Source organism: Heteronotia binoei, chromosome 15, assembly GCF_032191835.1.
Source record: "Heteronotia binoei isolate CCM8104 ecotype False Entrance Well chromosome 15, APGP_CSIRO_Hbin_v1, whole genome shotgun sequence".
NCBI lineage: Eukaryota > Metazoa > Chordata > Lepidosauria > Squamata > Gekkonidae > Heteronotia > Heteronotia binoei.
Genome location: NC_083237.1, coordinates 51,662,937 through 51,683,889, shown reverse-complemented (window position 1 = coordinate 51,683,889; position 20,953 = coordinate 51,662,937). Strand labels below are relative to the sequence as shown.

At 45.6% G+C, this 20,953-nt stretch overlaps 1 protein-coding gene across 2 annotated transcripts in view; it reads left to right on the top strand.

Moving 5' to 3' along the window:
* TBKBP1 (TBK1 binding protein 1) overlaps window positions 1-20,953 on the top strand; it is an 88,109-nt gene that overhangs the window by 16,716 nt on the left and 50,440 nt on the right. For both annotated transcript variants that reach the window (XM_060256180.1, XM_060256179.1), the window contains exon 6: window positions 525-586. In XM_060256180.1, coding sequence (XP_060112163.1) covers window positions 525-586 — 62 coding nt within the window. The remainder of the gene's footprint in view (window positions 1-524; window positions 587-20,953) is intronic.

The following is a 20,953-nucleotide window of genomic DNA, read 5'->3' as shown; positions in this document are numbered from 1 at the left end:
AGAGCGGCTCACAATCTCCTTTAGCTTCCTTCCCAACAGCAGACACCCTGTGAGGTAGGTGGGGCTGAGAGAGCTCTCCCAGAAGCTGCCCTTTCAAGGACAGCTCTGTGAGAGCTACAGCTGACCCAAGGCCATTCCAGCAGCTGCAAGTGGAGGAGGGGGGAATCAAATCTGGTTCTCCCAGATAAGAGTCCATGCACTTAACCATTACACCAAACTGGGGACAGGTAATTTTAGCTTAAATCCCTGAGTTTGTACTGGACAACTTTGCTTTCTGGTGATCGTATAGGCAAGAACCTTCTAGGAAGAAGAGAGTTTAACAAATGGAGCCACTGGTGTCACCTTGTAGTCTGTTGCATATTACCTCAGTTTATACCATACAGTCCAGTTTTAGAATTAGTTTTCCTTCTCATGGGGTTCTGGGTCCCCTACCTGTAGACCTAGGAGGGGGGCAAATATGTTCACTCTTTCCTATGCACCCTCTTTCCAGCCATTCTAACTAGGTTTCTCTAAATGTCTCATAGGATCTCGCAACGAGTCAGTCGGAGAGAGACATGGCCTGGGTAAAGAAAGTTGGAGATGACCAGTAAGTGACTTTTATGTCAAAGTCTGGGGGCGGAATTCCTCTTGTGTGTGAATGTGCAAGCATGGTGTCCACAGAACTCTGAGCCTTTGGGATGTGTCATGGAGAGACCTTGTGGAGGTGGCTGGCGGGACCGCAGTGATGAAGATCATTTGTTGTGAGGGCAAGGTGGAGGGCTACCTAAACAAATCCGATCGTGTAACTTTGGAATGTAAGAATAACTGGTTAAGAAGACACAGGTCGTGAGTTGTATTTTCTTGCATAGGAGTATCTGGGAAGAGTTGTCTGTGGCAAAAGGAATACACTTTGAATGTGGTGTGAAGACACCTTGAAAGGATAGAATCTGGCACCAGGCTACCTCATGGAATGAGCATCATATAACTTTGACATAATTTAAGGATACCTTGAAAAGAAGATGGTAAAAGATAAGTTACAGAAAGGAAGAAATCTGTGGTAGGTTTAGGTGTTTATGGTGTATACTAGGGGTGTGCATTTGGGTCTACCTGAACCAAAAATGTACCCTTATCAGTGTTTTCTGGGTATATTTCAGCTTCCCAAATGTGTCTGAGATATACTCTGGTTTCTCTTCAGATTGCATAAATCAGGGGTGTTGAACTCATTTGTTATGTGGGCTGAATCTGACATAAATGAGACCATGTTGGGCCGGATCAGGTCAGGCCAGACCTTGTGTGCCCCTTGACTCCTTTTCTGGTGTGCACCACGTGTTTATAGAAAGTGGGCAGGCCCAGGTGGGGCTTTTGCCTAGAAAGGCTTTTGATTGGCCACTGGAGACATGCTTGCCAAACGTTTTGATTGGCCACTGGAGACATGCTTGCTTTGGCAGCAGCTGCCGCCACAGCACCAGCACAGAGATCTGCACTGTGTGACTTAAGGTAAGCTGTGGCAATCTTTTGTGGCTGGCTCCGCCCCCCGTGCCAGCCATTTTGTTGTTGTGCCCACCATGCCAAGTCAAAATTCCAGATGTGCCTGCAGGCTCCAAAAGGTTGGGCTCCCTGACTTACCATCTTGAAGGAAATCATTCTATCTTTCTGTTGAATATGGTGATGTTTCTTGAAAAGTTAGGCACCATTTCATGAACCAGGGCTTTTTTTTTTTGGAGCAGGAACTCCTTTGCATAGGAGGCCACACCCTCCTGATGTAGCCAATCCCCCAAGAGCCCCGCAAGAAGAGCCCTGTAAGCTCTTTGAGGATTGGCTACATCGTTTGCGTGTGTGACCTAACATACAAAAAAAACCCTGTGAATAAAATTTGTTTTCTTGTGAACTGGCTAGAACCTGTGTTTCATATTGCAGGGGGAGGTGGACTCAGATCAGTATGTGATTGGAAATTGTGCTATTGTTGCTCTATAGCAGTCGTTAGCAATTGGATTTCCCCTGGGTTGACCAGGAGGTGAATGATTTCTGTTATGCCACAGAAGCTGTAGCAATCTTTTGTGGCTGGCTTCACCCCCGCGCCAGCCGCAAAAGATTGCCACAGCTTTTGCACAAAAGAAGCACAATATCCACCCCTTAAAGATGAAATATAATAAAGGCCAGGGGTCATTTTGTGGAAAAATAGCTGGTGGAGCTCATCCAGGGATTGTTATGCAGCTCCACATACTATTCAATGGACAAGGAGGTGGAACTCTCAGGAGGAGGAGGAGGAACTTTCAGAAAGGTTCAGGAGCTGTGCTCCTGTGAGCTCCTACTGAATCCAAGGCCTGATAAAGGCCCATCTTGTGTGTGTGTGTGTAAGAGAGAGAGCTTCTTTCAGATCAATGTTCCAGATTCTTGGCAGAGTGCTAGACGATCTGCATATCACATTTTCCCTGGGATATCCTCACGTTCCATAGAGAGGTATGCTGTGAAGCTCCATTCGTCCCAGGTGCACATGAACCTGAATTGGAATGGGGTCGTGGCGCATGGACAGAAAGGGGCTTAGACTTCACCCCCTTCACTGTTTTCCTAGCCTCCTTATTGTGGACTGCATGTGTATTGAGGAGTTATACATAACATTTCCACACAGCGAAGGAAATAGTGTCCCCCAGGGCCTGTTTCAGGTTGGGGAAAGCTGCGTGGAAGGGAAGGTCTGAGTCCCCAAATTCTTCTCTAAAATGACATTGGTGTCCATGGGATGAACCCATGGATTCTAACTAATAGTTTGGCCCTTATCTAGAGCTTATTTGTCTGCTGAAATTCCAGTGGTGGTGGTGGCAGAGGTTTCGAAAGAGATGAAGTTTGGGGGCTTGTACTTTTTTTGTTTTAAATCTGGCATCTTGCTTTGCATGTTTTCTTTTTAATTAATCCAGGGGTTGGGGGGGGAGGGAGGGGTGAGAGGGAGCACAGAAAGAGGGTGTGAGGTGTGAATTTAAAACGTGTCAAAGAGAGCTGATGCAAGGACGCCTGCCTCCGCTCTTTTGTGCTGAGTGAGAAAAGAGGCCCCTGGGCCATTCATCTTGGAACACCTCTGCGTGGAAGCACACAGAGGGAGAAGGAGGACGAACTGGTTTTGAATGAACTGTAAGTAAATTTGCTTCCACTGATTGCCTCCCCTGTGCTGCAGAACTGCTTAGTCACTGGCCTGACTCAGCTGAAATACGGCAAAAGCTCATCGTGCGCAGCGTGCGTCTGCCTTCCCCACCCATTTCCCCCAAGCAGGTCCTGCAGGGGGGTTGTGCTTTGTATAGCTCCCTCACGGTATGTAACCTCTGCTGTGTGACTTCTGGAGCTTGCGGCATCTAAAGCTTGCTATGTGCAAACAGACAGCTCTGCAAACTGTTCCCTCTCCCCAAAAATTTAATCCAGCAGCTTAAACGGTACACTGAAACAAAACAAAAAAATCCGCTGCCTCTTCCTTCCCTGCCCCAGTGATGCTTGCTTTGAGATAAGTCTAGGGAACAATCCCCTGCCCTCTGTTGCCTCTACGTGTTGCCCCCCAATCAGTGCCACAGCGTCTTTTCTCCCTGATCAGGGAACAAAACTAGGCTAAATTGTTTAGAGAGCCAAGTTGGTTCACCCAAAGGCGACACCATTTTGGACAGAGGATTTGGGGTCCTCTGCTCCTTCCCTGGCAGATGCAAAAGTTAAATTTAGGGATGCCAGCCTCCAGGTGGGACCTGGGGATCTCCTGAAGTTAAAGTTCATCTGCAGACAACAGAGCTGTTCCCCTGGAGAAAATCAGAGCTGGATTAACAATTAGGCCAAGTAGGTACTTGCCTATGAGCCCTCATGCCTTTAGGAGCTCCGGGCTGGCTTTCCCCCCTGATTTTCTCCCTGCTTGCAGCCTTCCCAGCCTGCACCTGGCCCACTCTTTGCCCGAGTTGCTTGGTGCGCCTGCTGCTGGTGTTCTCACCAAGTTTGCCTCTCTCTGCCTCTCCCCAACAGCTTTGTCAAAGGGGCTTTTGAGAAGGTGCCTGCAGGCTGTAGCCGGGGGGCCATGGGCAGCATTCCGACTATGAGATAATTTGCAAGAGGGTCCCTGAGATTTTGACTGCCTAGGAGCCTGCACAGGGTTTAATCCAGCACTGGAGAAAAATGGATTGCACCCCACTGTAGTCTCTGTCCTCCCCAGGCTCCATCCTCATATCTCTTGGAGTTTCCTAGCCTCCCCCATCCCCTGTTGCTGGCCAGGGGGGTACCTGGCAACCCTACTTGTTAGGGTTTGTAGAATCTTTCGGGCTCAAGTGCCGTGTTCTACTGGAGAAAGTTTTCCTTCCAGACGTTTCGTTCTCGGCTGCGGAGAACGTCCTCAGTGGCGCTGCCGCCGGAGCAGGCGCTCTGACCTTCTTGGCTGCTGTGCATTGGACTGACACCCTACTTGTGTTAGTCCATCTGAGGAAGCCACAGTACTGTTGTCTTGCCAGTGTTCTGAGCAGCCGATCTTAAATTCTTAAATTAACATATTTAAGAATCTGGAGGAGCGTGCTTGCCCACCAAACGTTATACCTTGCATAAAACTTCGTTGGTCTTGAAGTTGCCGCTGGACTCCAGCTTTGTTCCGCTGCTTCAGACCAGCATGGCCGCCCACCTGGATCTATCTGAAACACCATCAGATATCCTGTTCCCAAGATGGGGTCTTGGTTGTCCAGTAACCTGGGTTTTTTTGGGGGGGGGGAGTTTCTTTCCAGGATTGATACAAAGAGATCATTCATCTATATGCATATTAGGGAAGTCTGCCTTGCAATTTTTTTTTTTAACTACTCCAACATAGGCTGCAGGTTCTGATATACCCAGCGCTTTTGCTAGAAGAATTGTTGGCTAATTTTTCACTTTTAACTTAATCTCAAAACCAGATTAATTGAGATGCCTGGGAGATCTATAAATGAATCTCCCCCGTTTAAAAAGGGCAATGGTGCAGAGAAACAGGCACTGTGCGTGGGGAATTAGCTTTCAGCGGTTGAAGCCAACACGCTTGCATACCTTTTTTGCTGTTAACAGACAAAAAACAGTGGTGCTTATCAGTTTCTCTTCTAGGACAGTCAACCAAGGAAGGGTTAGCTGGTTGGTTTTGATCTGCAGTTTTATTATAGGGGATAACGCCACCCCTGGCATCCTCATACAACACCCTGATGATCATCAGAGTCCTATGTACCTGCTATTTGTCCTTGAAAATAATTGAATGTTCCCTTTGCATGTGTTCCACATTATCATGTAGAGTTCAGATGATTCTTAAAACTGTGTGGTTTTGCCAACCCGTCTGTTCTGCCTTGCTGGTTCTTTTACTGGAAGCCCTTTCTATAGCTGGTTCCAAGTTGTTTGAATTAACGCTTAGTTGCTTTCATACCTTATGGCTGCAATCCTAAACCCTGTTACTAGAGATCGATGGGACTTACTTCGGAGGTCTCTGGAAGTGCCGCGTCTCCATGTGTCCCAGGGCTATGCTGGGATGGTATTTAACCCTTCAGCCTCCCATTCTATCTCACTTTTTCCAAGTTAAATATTTATTGAAATTTTGTTTTAAAAAAAAAACCAAGAAAGAAAAAAAAATGAAAATCAACCTGCATCATGCCACAATCAAGGATATATAAAAGACGTAAAAGGTAGAAATTGAATTATGGCCATACAATGGAACAACCTTAACTATAACAATAGCATTAACCAAAATTTTAAATATTAGATAAAGTAACTCGCTTTTCCAAGCAGAGCCTTCCTGCTTGCCAGGAGAAAAGATGTATCCTCTAAAAAACACCCTTTTCCCCCTTTAAAACACTGATCAGAAAGCAGGGAGCTCGGTTCTGAATAGTGAAACTGAATGGCCTTTGAAGGGTTAATGTCCCTGGTTTGGTCCCCCCCCCCCCCCGCCCCTGCATGGCCCTGAGGCAAACAGAGGCTCCATGAGCCTCCAATCTGCATTTTATGGAGGGAATTAGGGCATTAAAAATTAAATTTACTCTCATCTGTTTGAGCTTGGATGGAAGTATCCCAAGCATCCAACTTGATGTAGGCCATGGATTACCACTTAAACATCAATGGTTAAAATTATAGGATCATTTCTAAACCTCTAAGTTCACTATCGTCCTCATCTTAACAATCAGTTTTGCACAGCAGTGGGTTAAATAATATATACTGGGGGAATCTGATGGTGTGTCTCTCCTTCCTCCCCCACCTCTGCGTCCCCCTCCTTTGAACCCGAAGCTCTCGTCCATCTTAACTTGCGCCAAGTTCTCTGGATGCTTTTTGCGTACAGATGTTGTTTTTTTACTGCCAGCATGTCAAATTCAGCCTCGTCCAGATTACTCCTCACCTCATGAGGTGCGAGAGGGCCCTTGACAACGATGCATTATTAAAATGGGAACAAAGTGACTTTTCATCAAGCAGATTAACTGTGCCTCCTTGCTGCATGCGGCAAGATGAAAAATCGAGTAGACAAAGCCCATCTCCGACCTGTGGATAGATAGAGGATGACACGGTGTGGACGGGCTCGTGTGGGAGCGTGGATGGCGAAGAGGTGCTAGAGGGCTTGTGGGGTGGGGTGGGGGGGGAGAGTTCTCTTTCCTTTTGTTTCTGTTTTCACAACAACAGAAAGAACAGTCTGTTTGGAGGATCATTGATTTCGCAGAGCTTTGCGACAAGGGAAGATTGCCGCAGGGAGGGTGCTTTCTTGTGCGCAGCTCTAGAGTGAATACTGCCTACAAAACTTAAGGGGGGGAAAGGAGGTCTCTGTTCGCTCACTGAACTCTGTAGTGTTTTTGAACGCTGTAGTGTTTATCCAAAATGGATCAGGCCAGGAGTCATTTCATAGAAAAAGAGGTGCCGGAGCTCATTAGCATGACTCATTTGCATATGCCACACACTCCTGGCATCACTGGGAGGCGTACTAAATTATATCACCTCAGCATCTAAGAACATAAGAGAAGCCATGTTAGATCAGGCCAATGGCCCATCCAGTCCAACACTCTGTGTCACACAGTGGCAAAATTTTATATATATATATACATATATATATATACATACACACACACACATACATACACATACATATATACACACACACACACACACATACATACACATACATATATACATACATACACACACATACACGCACACTGTGGCTAATAGCCACTGATGGACCTCTGCTCCATATTTTTATCTAAACCCCTCTTGAAGGTGGCTATGCTTGTGGCCGCCACCACCTCCTGTGGCAGTGAATTCCACATGTTAATCACCCTTTGGGTGAAGAAGTACTTCCTTTTATCCATTTTAACCTGTCTGCTCAGCAATTTCATCGAATGCCCACGAGTTCTTGTATTGTGAGAAAGGGAGAAAAGTACTTCTTTCTCTACTTTCTCCATCCGATGCATTATCTTGTAAACCTCTATCATGTCACCCCGCAGTCGACGTTTCTCCAAGCTCTACACCAGAACTAATCCCCACTGTGTTGAACATCATATCTTCATTGTACTGTAATTTAACCTTAATGAATTCATGAATCAGACGGATGCCCAGAATATGTTAGAACATTTATCTACTATTTTAAATCTTTTCATACCAGTTTGCTTACCTTAAAATGTTATTAAAAAGTTATAATTGTCATAATACAACCTTAATTCCATCGTACTTTTAAAATTACTCTCTCCTATGTGGCCACAGTGGCTTGATGAAGATTTCCATCTGTCTGCTTTAATGTTTTGGATATTTTCCTGTCTTTTGTGGGGGAAAATATTAAAAAGTTTGTCAAATCTTAGAGTTCATCAAAATTCTTGAAGGGGGTTTGGACAATGGAGCCCAGAAGCAAGTTTTTTTTGGTGGGTAGGGTTTAAGAAAGAAAGAGCACAATAAAATTTAGAGGTTCTGGAGCTCCACTCCTGTGAGCTCGTGCCCAAAATGAGGCCTGGATCAGACCAACGGTTCACCCTGGTCTGTAATCGACAGTAGGAACCGCGGCAAGTCCTCACTTGAGACAGGTGTTCATTTTATTATATTTATTTATTTTGTTTCTCCCCCACCTTTTTCTCCAGTGGGGACCCAAAATGGATTACGTTGGTCTCCTCTCCTCCCGTTGTATCCTCACAACAACCCTGTGAGGTAGGTTGAGTGTGTGAGACAGGGCCCCGTGAGCTTCTGCTGTGGGACACGCCTCAAGAACCTGTTCTTCCTTCCTCAGATTAGTTCACATCAGAAATGGCAAGAGAACCTTTCTCTGGAGCATGAGCAGAGTGTTTTTCTCCCACCACTGAGAAAGCACAACATGCTTTATCCTATATTTGGGAGATACTGCACAAGAAAAACACACATTACGTACCAAAGTCTGATATCGCACCAAAGTAGGGTTGTCATATCTTACCTGGCTTCATGTGTGTGGCATGCTGACATCACCCAGAAATGATGTCGTCACACAGGGGAGATTTTGCCCAAATTCTAGAGTGTCCCCTGCACCTCGTGGCCAGTGTTTTGACATCACTTCTTGGTGACGTCATTGCACAGGGCATGTTGGGCGCTGATGGAGCTTTGGGGGTGGGGACCTCCCACTGGCCAGCTCTGTGCTGGTGGTTTGGGGGCCCCAATACCAGGTGAACCCCTGCTCCCCAGCAAGAGACTGGGAACCCTATTCCAGAGTAGTAATAATAATAATAATAATAATAAAAAATTTATTCTTATATCCCACCCTCCCCCACCGAGGTGGGCTCAGGGTGGCTCACATGACATGGTTTACACCATGATTACAATAAAATACAATCATTACAATAAAAGACAATTAAAATAGTTAAATACATTCAAATTAAGTTAAATAAACAATTAAAATATTATCAGCTACAGATTAAAGTGCTACAGTTCAATATATGTGTAGGATGGCTAGGTGTCATTACCCGGGTTCCATCTTAAATGCAAGTTGACAGAGGGTGGTTTTGCAAGCCCTGCGAAACTGATTTAGGTCTCGCAGGGCTCGCACTCCTCTGGTAATTGATTCCACCATTGGGGAGCCATTGTAGAGAAGGCCTGCTCCCTCGTTGTTTTCAGTCTGGCCTCCCTTGGTCCAGGGATTCGTAGTAGATTTTGGGAACTGGATCTCAGTGCTCTCTGGGGAACATATGGAGAGAGGCGGTCCCTAAGGTAGGCAGGTCCTTGGCCATATAGGGCTTTAAAGGTAATAACCAGCACCTTGTAACGAACTCGGTACACAATTGGCAGCCAGTGCAGCTCCCGCTGCCAAGTACGAATGAAAATGGCAGCCGTAAGAGCTTGATGAGGTTTTAAGTTGACAGTGATTAGAGCTCAACATTTATGCATTCTGTTTCTGTTATTAACAGACATTGTATCTAATTGGAGGGTCATGTCAGGTGGTTCAGGTTACTTGCAATTTTTTTCCAGCTTTGTGTCATCCAGATTTTTCTTTCTCTTGGAGGGTGGTTTGTCACTGTGGCTAATTTGATCAGGGTATCGTGCTTTCTGAATGGGATATAATAATTCCCACGTTTGCCAGCATTCTGTTTTGCAACACAGATGCCTCTGGGGTATTCACAAGTTGACCAGCAAAGTAGTAGCTCCTCGCCTCTTTGTCCCCAGCACCTGATCCACAGAGGTATAGCACCTCTGGACTTGGAGGCTCTGTTTAGCCAGTTTGATGTAATGGTAAAGTGTGCGGACTTTTATCTGGAAGAACCAGTTTTGATTCCCCACTCCTCCACTTACAACTGCTGGAATGGCCTTGGGTTAGCCATAGCTATCACAGGAGTTGTCCTTGTAAGGGTAGCTGCTGTGAGAGCTCTCTCAGCCCCACCCACCTCACAGGGTGTCTGTTACGGGGGGAGAAGATTTAGGAGATTCTGAGTCTCTGATTTAGAGAGATGGGCAGGGTATAAATCTGCGGTCTTCTTAGCTGTCGTGGCTCATAAGGGCCTTTTTTGTAACAGGAACTCCTTTGCATATTAGGCCACACAACCCTGATGTAGCCAAGAGCTTACAGGGCTCATAGTACAGGGCGTACTGTAAGCTGCAGGAGGATTGGCTACATCAGGGGTGCGTGACTTAATATGCAAAGGAGTTCTTGCTACAAAAAAAGCCCTGCTGGGCCTCTCCTCCATGAATCTGCTCTGCTGCTTCTTGAAAGCCTTCTAGATCCTGACCTTCATCCCATTGTCCATCAATAAATCCCACAATTACATTTTAATTAAGGGCTTTTGTTCCTTTTTTTTTTTAACCATCCGTGTTTTAATGCACTAACCAGTTTGTTGATCGAAGTCCAAACAAATGCGCCCTCGACAATTGCCGGGTTTATGATGCTATTGAAAGAAATGCGAAACAATTTGCAGTTTTGTAAATAAAAGCTATTCCTCATGGTTGGAAGGGAAAAGGCTGCCTTTAATGTTTTCCATTTTTGTTTCTGTAAGACCTCTGGAATAAAAAATGCCGAACATTAAGCAAGAGAGCTGTTGAGCTGGTGTGCTGTAATGGTTAATGGTGTGGATTCTCTCCTGGGTGTAAGCCCCATTGAATAGACAGGAGTAGATTTCTAACTTGAAGAAGAAGAGAACAGACTGGATAGATTTATACCCCGCCCATCCCTCAGGGTCTAAGAGTGGTTTACAACCTCCTTCCCTTCCTCTCCCCACAACAGACCCTCTGTGTGCTCCTAACCACTACACCAACTGGCTCTCAAACTTGCTGAGAACTGCTGTCTAGGAGACTGATTCAAATCTCACGTCTGCCATAGTCACTTGTTAGGCTTGACTCCTATTTTGTTAGGCTACATTCTTTGTGTCTGCGTTCAAGGGATTATCATATAGGGTTGCCATCTTCCAGATAGTGGCTGGAGATCTCCTGGGATTACAACTGATCTCCAGATGACAGAGATCAGTTCCTCTGGAGAAAGTGGCCGCTTCAGGAGGTGGGCTCTATGACATTATACCAAAATCTCTAGCTATTTCCCAACCTGGAGCTGGCAACCCGAGAATATAACATTGACCCAACTTACCGTGGTTGCGCTAATAAGAACACAAATGATGTCTGTATAAAATTGCTTTATTTCAGAAAGCATTTGGTGGCTGGTAAACTGTTTTGGCCGTGTGCAAATGTTGTTTTAAATCTTGGATGTTGTTTTTATTTTGTTGGTTGGCTGTTTCTGTTGCCTTAGACCTCATGAAGGGGTTGCATGCATATTATGTAGGCCTTGCAGTACAGCACACTCTCTCTTCCTCTAAAGCTTCTGTTTGTGCATAGAGTTGCCAGGTCTGTGTTGGAAAATACTTGGAGATTTTGGGGTCGATCTGGGAGAAGGCAGGGTTTGGGGAGGGGAGGGGCCTCAGCATGGTCCAGTGCCATAGAGTCCGCCCTTCCAAGCAGCCATTTTCTTCAGGGGAGCTGATCTCTGCCAGCTGGAGATCAGTTGTGAAAGCAGGAGATTTCCAGTTCCCAGCTGGCGGATGGCAACCCTATTTGCAGCCAATGGAAGAGGACACGTATTCTGTGGCTGAGACTACCCAGCATGCACGCAACTTCTTTATACAATCCAGACCACAGCTTTTATGCCGTTGTAGATTATTAGTGCTTTGTTAGTCTAAAGCTGGGGTGTCAAACTCAATTGTTATGAGGGCCGGATCTGACATAAATGAGACCTTGTTGGGCCAGGCCATGTCGGGTTGGGCTGAGCCGTGTCGGGCTGGGCCATGTGTGTACCTGTTTAAGATGAGGTAGCAGAGATATAAATTTTATAAAGAACACAGACAAACACAAATATATATTTTAAAAAACTTAAAACATTCTTAAAACTTTGGTCTTAAAGATGCATTCTTTGTATTTCTCCCATGGGATCCAGGGAACTGGGCAAAGGAAGCTCTGGCTCTTTCCTTCCTTCCCCAGGGGACTTTGGGGGGGGGGAGAAGCCTCAGCCAATAGAAGGAATAGAGGCTTGACTCAGTAGCTCTGCTATGCTATTGAGAGAGCCTGGCAAAGCAAGCTGTTCTTCCCCCCTTTCCTCCCCAAGGGAGGAGCCTCAGCCAATGGAGAAAATAGAGGCTTTGCTCTGTAGTTTCTGTGCAGTTGAGCAAGCCTTGCAAAGCAAACTGTTATGCTGAAGGAAGCAAGAGAGAGGGAAAAGGAAGCAGATGATAGCCAGTTGCTTGGGGGCCTAATTTGGCCCTCAAACTGCATGTTTGACACCCCTGGCCAAAAGAATCTAAGGTGATGATGATGATGATGATGATGATGATGATGATGATGATGATTGAATCGCCCAATCCCTGCCACTGCTTGGCTTTAGGTGCTGTGCAGAATTAGAATAATAATTAGAATAATTAGAATAATTCTGTATAAACATTCAGAATAGAACAATCAGTAATTTAATAACATTCTTAAAATCAGATAGTGATTGTTTATCTCAAGTCAGACTGCCGATCATTTCACAGGCAGGGGAAGAGGCCCGAAAACATAGTGGAGAAGGTTGCCAGCTAAGAGGTAACTGTCACCCTCAGTCAAAGATAAAACAGGATATTATATATTATAAGACAGTTTGGACTTTTTGAAAGCACTATGTAGATGCTAAATGTGATGGCTATTAATTAGGGTTCCCAACCTACAAGTGAGGCCTGAAGATCTCTTGCTATTACAGTTGATTTGCAGTCCGTGGAAAAATTGGTTGCTTTGGCAGGTGGACTCTATTATGGCATTGTGTCCTGCCGAGGTCCCTCCCCTCCCCAAATCCTGCACTGCCCAGGCTGCCCTAAAATCTCCAGGTATTTTTCAACCCAGACCCGGCAACCTAAGCATTAATTTTAGCTGTTGAGATGGAGCCAACGTGCTGATGTGAGAAGGGGTGATCTCTGGTCCCCCGACCCCCCAGCGTGAGTCCCAGCGTGGGATCGAAAAATGGGCTTTCATTCTGCAAAGAAGCCTTTGTTAAGTGGGATGGACAAAACAAAAATGGGCATCATAAGGTATTCGCCGCCGTATCAGCCCTTGAGAAGAAGAAACAGCGCTTTTCGCTTTCTCGTAATTGGTTTTCTTGTAACTGTGGTTCTGTTTTTTGTAAACTCTGTCGTTCCATTACTTGGCAGTACAAAGCATGTGTGTGTGTGTGTGGCATATTTTCAGGTGTGTTCCCCCCCCCCTTTAGTCTTCTAAACTTCCTGAACTAGTCACTTCTCTTCCCCCAAACTTTACCCGCAAGTGGGGCATTGTTTTTAATCACATTCTCTTCATTTATTTCCCCCCCTTCTCTTTCTTTCATTTCTGTCTTGTTGGAAAATGAAAGGGCACAGCGGAGAGGGAGGGAGTTTATTGCACGTACTTGGAACGAACAAACTGTACTGTGTAACGGTGCCAGCTTTAAACCGGAGAGCCGGTACAGCTTCATGTACCACAGGAAGTCCACAGACAACATAATGGGGAAATTTTGACTAAAATTTGGTTCTGAGCGCTAACTGTGGTCTTGGGTACCTCACGTTAGTTTCAGTAACTTGAGAATTCCCCAGTAAATCATGCTCTATCTTTATTAGTAGAAAGGGCTGCCAACTGGATTTTCCATTAAAATACCTTAGGGCCATTCCTGTGCAAAGCCCCCCCCCCAAAAAAAAACCCAAACAAAAACAAAACTCCACACTTCTATTTGAAGGAATAAAATAATAGAAGATTGTTTCATTGTGGGCAATTTTTAGCTGCTTTTTCTGCCACATTAGATCCCCAAAATGGCTTAAAATGTGGTATCATTGGGGAGGGGGGAATACGTATTTATAAAATATGGAACTCCAGAAATCCCTCAAAGCCCCCAGATGGTCTAAAACAGTGTTATGCCAAAAGCCACTTGAAGCACATACATCACTGGAAAGAAACATCTCTTAAAACAGACATCTGTGAAGGGAATGAGAGTGGCGTTGCTAACCTCCAGGTGGTGGCTGGAGATCTCCTGGAATTACAATTGATCTCCAGACCACATAGATCAGTTCACCTGGAGAAAATGGCCACTTCAGAAGGTGGACTCTATGGCATTATACCCCACAGAAGTCCCTGCCCTCCTCAGGTTCTGTTCCCCAAATCTCCAGGTATTTCCCCACCTGGAGCTGGTAGCTCTATGAGAGCAAAGACAGCCACATTTCACAAGAAAACAGATTCCAGTGAGGGAACAACATGTGTATGTTAGGGTTGCCAATCCCCAGTTGGGGGCAGGGGATCCCCCGGTTTGGAGGCTCTCCCTCCACTTCAGGGTTATCAGAAGGGGGGGCAAATGTCTGCTGGGCTCTCCATTATACCCTATGGAGACTGGCTCCCATAGGGTATAATGGGGAATCAATCCATGGGTATCTGGGGCTTTGAGGGGGCTGTTTTTTGAGGTAGAGGCACCAAATTTCAGCATAGCATCTGGTGCCTCTCCTCAAATAAACCCCCAAGTTTCAAAAAGATTTGACCATGGAGGTCCAAATCTATGAATCCCAAAAGAAGGTGCCCCTATCCTTCCTTATTTCCAGAGGGAAGGCATTAAAAAGGTGTGTACCAGCGAAAGAAAATAATTTTGTAGGCGTATATTGCAGAATTAAAAAAAAAAGCATATGAATTTTGCATTTTATTGATGACAGTTGACTTACATAACTAAATTAAACTATGCCAGCTGAAGGTGATGTTAATTATCTGCTTAATGTATTTGTAGATCAATATTGCCATACTGGTTTTATTGTTGTTATATTTGTTATAACTAATTTTTATTTATTTGGTTGTTTTCTTACTTCATTGTTGTTATATATAAAATTAATAAAAATTTAAGTATTAAAAGGTGTATGGTCCCTTTAAATGTGATGGCCAGAACTCCCTTCAGAGTTCAGTTGTGCTTGTCACACCCTTGCTCCTGGCTCCACCCCCAAAGTCCCCAGATAATTTTTGAGTCAGACCTGGCACCCCTAGAGTGTGTGTGTGTTGTTAATTTCCCCACACAACACACAGTGTGAATTTCTCCCTACAAAAGTGACAATTGACTTCACAACCAGCTTGTGAGCAGTCATTGGGGTAGGCCCGATGGGCTCCATCTTGCCTCAGGTGTCCATTTTGTGCATCTTGGCCTCTTGTAGTTTCAGTTTCATTTATTGTGCGATCAAAGACCAGCATAGATAAAATCAGGGGTGGCCAAACTGTGGCTTGGGAGCCACATGTGGCTCTTTCACACATATTGTGTGGCTCTCGAAGTCCCCTCTGCCTCATTAGCCAGCTTGAAGAAGGCATTTCACTTCTCCAAGCCAAACCAGCTGAAGGGTGTCTGTTGTGGGGGAGGAAGGTAAAGGAGATTGTGAGCCGCTCTGAGACTCTTCGGAGTGGAGGGCGGGATATAAATCCAATATCTTCATCTACCTCACAGGGTGTCTGTTGTGGGGGAGGAAGGTAAAGAAGATTGTGAGCCGCTCTGAGACTCTTCGGAGTGGAGGGTGGGATATAAATCCAATATCTTCATCTACCTCACGGGGTGTCTGTTGTTGGGGGGGGGGAAGGTAAAGGAGATTGTGAGCCGCTCTGAGACTCTTCGGAGTGGAGGGCGGGATATAAGTCCAATATTTTCTTCTTCTTCTTCTTACCATCCGGACCACTGTATCTCGGGTTGAGATATATATGTTCTAATCTGAAAACTGTGCCCGCACCACCTATGTTGTGTGTATCTTGTTGTTTCACCTTGATATTGTTTTATTATTATTTTAGCTGGGTTTTAATTTATTATGTCTGTAACCTGCCCTGAGAGCCGCCTATGGGAAAGGGTGGAATATAAATCTACTAAATAAATAAATAGATACTATTAATAGAAATACAACTTGTAGCCAAATTCATATACAGTAAAGTCCATACAAAGTCCACCGATAGGCTTAACTCTGTTGTCTATTAAGAAGAAGGTCCATGTGCTGTGTTTCCACTCCTAGGAGTGTTCGAGACGTGAGCGTCTTTTTGGAATGTGACCAACTTGCAGTGATGCTTCTTTGACAAAGTCAGGCGGAGAAATGGTAATTTAATCGACAGTACCGGTGGAAGCTTGTCTTTCCAGGTCCTTGCCTTGCTGGGGATTAATAAGTGAGAACCATACATCATCTCAGTTCTGGAATAAGTCTTTATTGAGCTTCAGGATTGTACAGCACTTTATAGGAAGAATTTGTAAGAAGTGGCAACCCAGAACACGGACCTTCTTCTTAATGGACTTGATAGAGTGAAGCACGTTGGTGGACTTTTGTCTGGACTTTATATTGCGTATGAATTTGGCTACAAGTTGTGTTTCTATTAATAGAGTTTCTAATAGCAAGAACCTGAGGCTCGGCAACTCTAGCACGGGTCCGAACTAGCATGTCTTCTCTGCCATGGCTGCTGCCCTGTGCTAATGGAGAGGGTGCCTCAGAATTGCTTCCTGTATCACAAAAGATTTCAGTTTGACGGGGGAACCATCCATGCCAAATGTAGGTGCAAGAGATTTTGACATGCAACAGCTCTCCAGGGTCCTGGGTCGAGGTCTTTCCCATCATCTGCTACTTGAACCTTTTCACTGGAAATGCTAGGGATTGAACCTGGGCTTTTCTGTAAGCAAAGCTGATGCTCTACCCCTGAGCCACGACAACCGTCCCTTGGATGCATGTTTGACCCAGACCATTTAAGTAGCATAATCACGTATGATGAGTCTCTTCTATAATTAAGTTTGCCAGTGGTCCTTGGGGAACCATTCTTTCAGCCTGTTCAGCAGAGATTGTCCTTCTGGGAAGGTGGTTGCTTCTTTTGACCCCCCCCCCCCAAATATATATATATATATATATATATATATATATATATATATATATATATATATATATGTATATGTGTGTGTGTGTGTGTGTGTGTGTGTTTGCATTTTGTAGTCCTGGTTTGCTGCTGTAAATTCAGCAGTGCAAACCCATTTCTAGAAAACCAAGTGACACATAAGAAGAGCGCATGAAATCGGTGCTGGGTAAATTTGTTATTTGGGCTTTTTTGCATTCTGAAGACGAGGCTGTACAAGGCAAGCATATTTTTCAGCAGCGCTGGGTAAATTTGTTATTTGGGCTTATTTGCATTCTGAAGACGAGGCTGTACAAGGCAAGCATATTTTTCAGCAGCGCTTTGGTTGAATTTCCGAAGTGCGATGGCTGAGACAGCAGAAAAAGAATATGGACTGTAATCTGATTGTGAGAGCGGCTTGCTAAAATCTCTCCCCAAAGTGAGATCATAGAGTTACAGAGTTGGAAGGGACCTCCAGGGTCATCTAGTCTAACCCTCTGCACAATGCAGGAAATTCGCAAACACCTCCACACACCCCATTGACACCTGCTCCATGCCCAGAAGATAGCAAAAAAACCCCCAAAACCCCAAACAAACCCAAACAAAAACCAACCTCCAGGATCCCTGGCCAAACTGGCCTAGAGAAAAATTACTGCCTGACCCCAAAGTGGCAATTAGCATAAGAACATAAGAGAAGCCATGTTGGATCAGGCCAATGGCCCATCCAGTCCAACACTCTGTGTCACACAGTGGCAAAATTTTTTATATATACACACACACTGTGGCTAATAGCCACTGATGGACCTGTGCTCCATATTTTTATCTAAACCCTTCTTGAAGGTGGCTATACTTGTGGCCGCCACCACCTCCTGTGGCAGTGAATTCCACATGTTAATCACCCTTCCTGCATTTCCCTGGGCTTGCAAGAAAGGGCCACGAGAATTAAGCACTGACACACTGATGCAGCAGTAAATAAGAGTGCCTCTCTGGGCATGGACAAAAGACCCATTCCCCCATCATACATGACCAGAGTCAGCTACCACAAGGATTCAAGCCAGAAGGTGATTTTGACCATGGTTGTTCATAGCTGAGTGGCAATTCACTCTTCATTATTTCTTGACTTCTTGCTTTGGAAATACCTAGGGCTTTTTTTGAGCTGGAATGCAGTTCCGGCTGGCTTGGTGTCAGGGTGTGTGGCCTAATATGTAAATGAGTTCCTGCTGGGCTTTTTCTACAAAACAAACCCTGAAAATACCTTTCAAATGCAACAGAGGCAGCCTTTGGCATTGGCGACCTTTAGACTGAGAGGGCTGAGATAGCGTGTGTGTGGGGGGGGAGGGGAGCTGTTAGAGTTGTAGTTGTTAACCTGTGATTAACTACCACCCACCCAGTATGCAACTTAGTCATAGAATAGCACCCCCAGCAGCAAGTAAATGTGTAAGATTGTGTACAAATATTTGTATTGAAGTGTGGTGTGAGTTATACCCTAATCTACGGGTTCTTAGTCTTTGAGTCAATTTGTATGAAGATATTGAGCTGTTTACTGTTTAGCCTTTGCGACTGATATACAATTTGAACTTTTGGAGTTATTTCACACAGAGTATTTTTGTACAATATTATTTTATTCTTCCATTTGCCGTTTGGCTGTGAGCTTTTTTGCTCCCACCCACCCCAACTGGGATTGGCAACCCTAGCCTGAAAAGGCTTAACACCTCACCCGCCACCCCACTGGTCTTCAAAAGCTCTGAAAGGCTCCCGATATTTGTAGATTGCTTCTGGGCTGTGCATGCATGTGGGATTGTACCCCAGAAGAACTATGGGATTGAAATGTCATTTTAAGGGTTTGGAGAGATCCAGTAGCACCTTGGATGACCTTGTTCCAGTTACAGTACAACCAACTTCACAGGGTTTTTGTGAGGTTCCAGGGCTAGGGTCAGCATACCCTGAAGTGGGGAAACTGCTAGGGCCAAATACCGTTAACCTCCATCACCCGATTGCTAGTGACCCAGCTGCCAACACTGCTATTCTCATCAGGGAAAGAAGGGCTGTGGGTGGTCATACAATTGTGAGCTCTGCAGTGGAAGAGATTGCAGGAAGAAGAGTAGGGTTTTTTTTTTAAAAAAAACCCCACTTTTCTCTACCCTATGGTGTCTCAGAGCAACTTGCAATCTCCTTCCCATCCTTTCCCCCCAGCAGACACCCTGTGAGGTAGGTGGGGCTGAGAGAGCTCTGAGAGAACTGTGACTGGCCCAAGGTCACCCAGCTGGCTGCATGTGGAGGAGGAGTGGGGAATCAAACCTGCTTCTCTGGATTAGAGTCTGCCACTCTTAACCATTACACCAAACTGGTAGTGTAAGGACGTATGAACTCGAGGAGGACATGCAGATGGGTGGGAGGGACAGAGGGTATGAGCTCTGATTGTGGATGGGAACTCTCGGCCTAGGGCCCACCAAAACTTGGAACTGTCCCTGTGTGAGGATGAAAGGGGAGAACAGATGACCACAAATGCTGCCCTGAGCCTCCTTAAGGAAGGGGCAAGATAAAACTCAATCGAGCCAGTTTGGTGCAGTGGATAAGCATGCAGACTCTTATCTGGGAGAACTGGGTTTGATCCCACACTCCTCCACCTGCTGATGTGACCTTGAGTCAGTCACAAGTTCTTGCAGAGCTGTTCCTCTCAAGAGCAGTTTCTGTCAGAGCTCTCTCAGCTTCACCTACCTGACAGGGTGTCAGTTGTGGGATGGGGAAGACAAAGGAGATTGTAAGCTGCTCTGAGACTCTGAGTGAAGGGCAGGGTATAAATCTAATCTAATCTCTTCTTCTTCTTTTAGGTCAGGGGTGGCCAAACTTAGTTAATGTAAGAGCCACATTGAATAAATTTGAGAAGTTTGAGAGGCGCAAGACATGAATGTCGTGTTTGAGAGCAGGAAGGAAGAAAGGAAAGAAGGAAGGCAGGCAGGCAGGCAGGGGATGGGGATGGAGAGGTGGAAAGAAAACAACTTTAAATTTAAATGCATTCTCCAAGACAAATAACTTGGAGAAGTTATTTGAAGAGAGAAATGCCCTTCTCTAAGCTGGCCAACGGGGGGGGGGGGCGGGCTTTGAGAGGCACACAATATGTGTGAATGAGCCACATTGTGGCACTTGAGCCACAGTTTGGCCACCCCTGTTCTGGATCCTAGAAAGGGTCAGCTGGATAAAGCCAGCAGGAGCTACCTTCATCCAAAGAATCATGTGCAACGGCGCATTGAAGTACTGACTCTTAATTTAAAGCAAAGAAACTGCCAAGGGAGTCGCCCTGGCTAGCTAGCAGGGGCACTGTGGCCTCATCCCCCATCTTGAATACCTAAAAGGGTGGTATTTGACATCCGCCTGGCCTGGCCGTTTCCTTTCCCTACACAAGCCCGGCTCTTCTGCCCACTCAGCCCACGTGGAGATAGTAGATAACACTGCGGTTTCATGCTCTGTTGTTTGGCCCTGCATGGGCTGATCCTGTTTATGAGGCAGGCTCTCCGCCGCTTCCACCCGCGACGGCTGTAGAGTCAGACTTCCCCTTGCCTCGCAGAAACCGCACCAAGAGCCCCTCCTTTCCATTACATGGGGGGAGCGGGAGGGGAGGACTTGAGGGGCCCACATTTTGCCAATTTTTTTTTTTTAACTTGCAGAGGAAAGGAAATTGATCAGAACGTACTGAGGCTGCCTCGGCAGGGAGGGCGGGACATAAATCGAATAAACCTAAACCATTTTCCACCCAGGGATGAAAAGTTCCTAGGGCAATGCTACGGGTTTTAGTTTTCCTGTCGGTGGATGAGGGGGACTTGCGTGACATTTTTGTTTGTATGTGATCAATGTTCCCTCTAAGCTGTGCAGTCTTGTGAGCAAAAATCCTACTTTGTGAGCTACTGGCATTGAAGTTGTCAGCTATCTCATAAATTCGTTTGCTTTAGGGGCATTTTTCCTGAGCTGAGACAAAAAATGTATGAGCAGGAGGCTAAAAAATTGCGAGTTAGCTCACACTAACTTAGCTTAGAGGAAACACTGCGTGTGAGGGATGGTGGCTCAGTGGTAGAGCATCTGCTTGGGAAGCAGAAGGTCCCAGGTTCAATCCCTGGCATCTCCAAAAAAGGGTCCAGGCAAATAGGTGTGAAAAACCTCAGCTTGAGACCCCGGAGAGCCGCTGCCAGTCTGA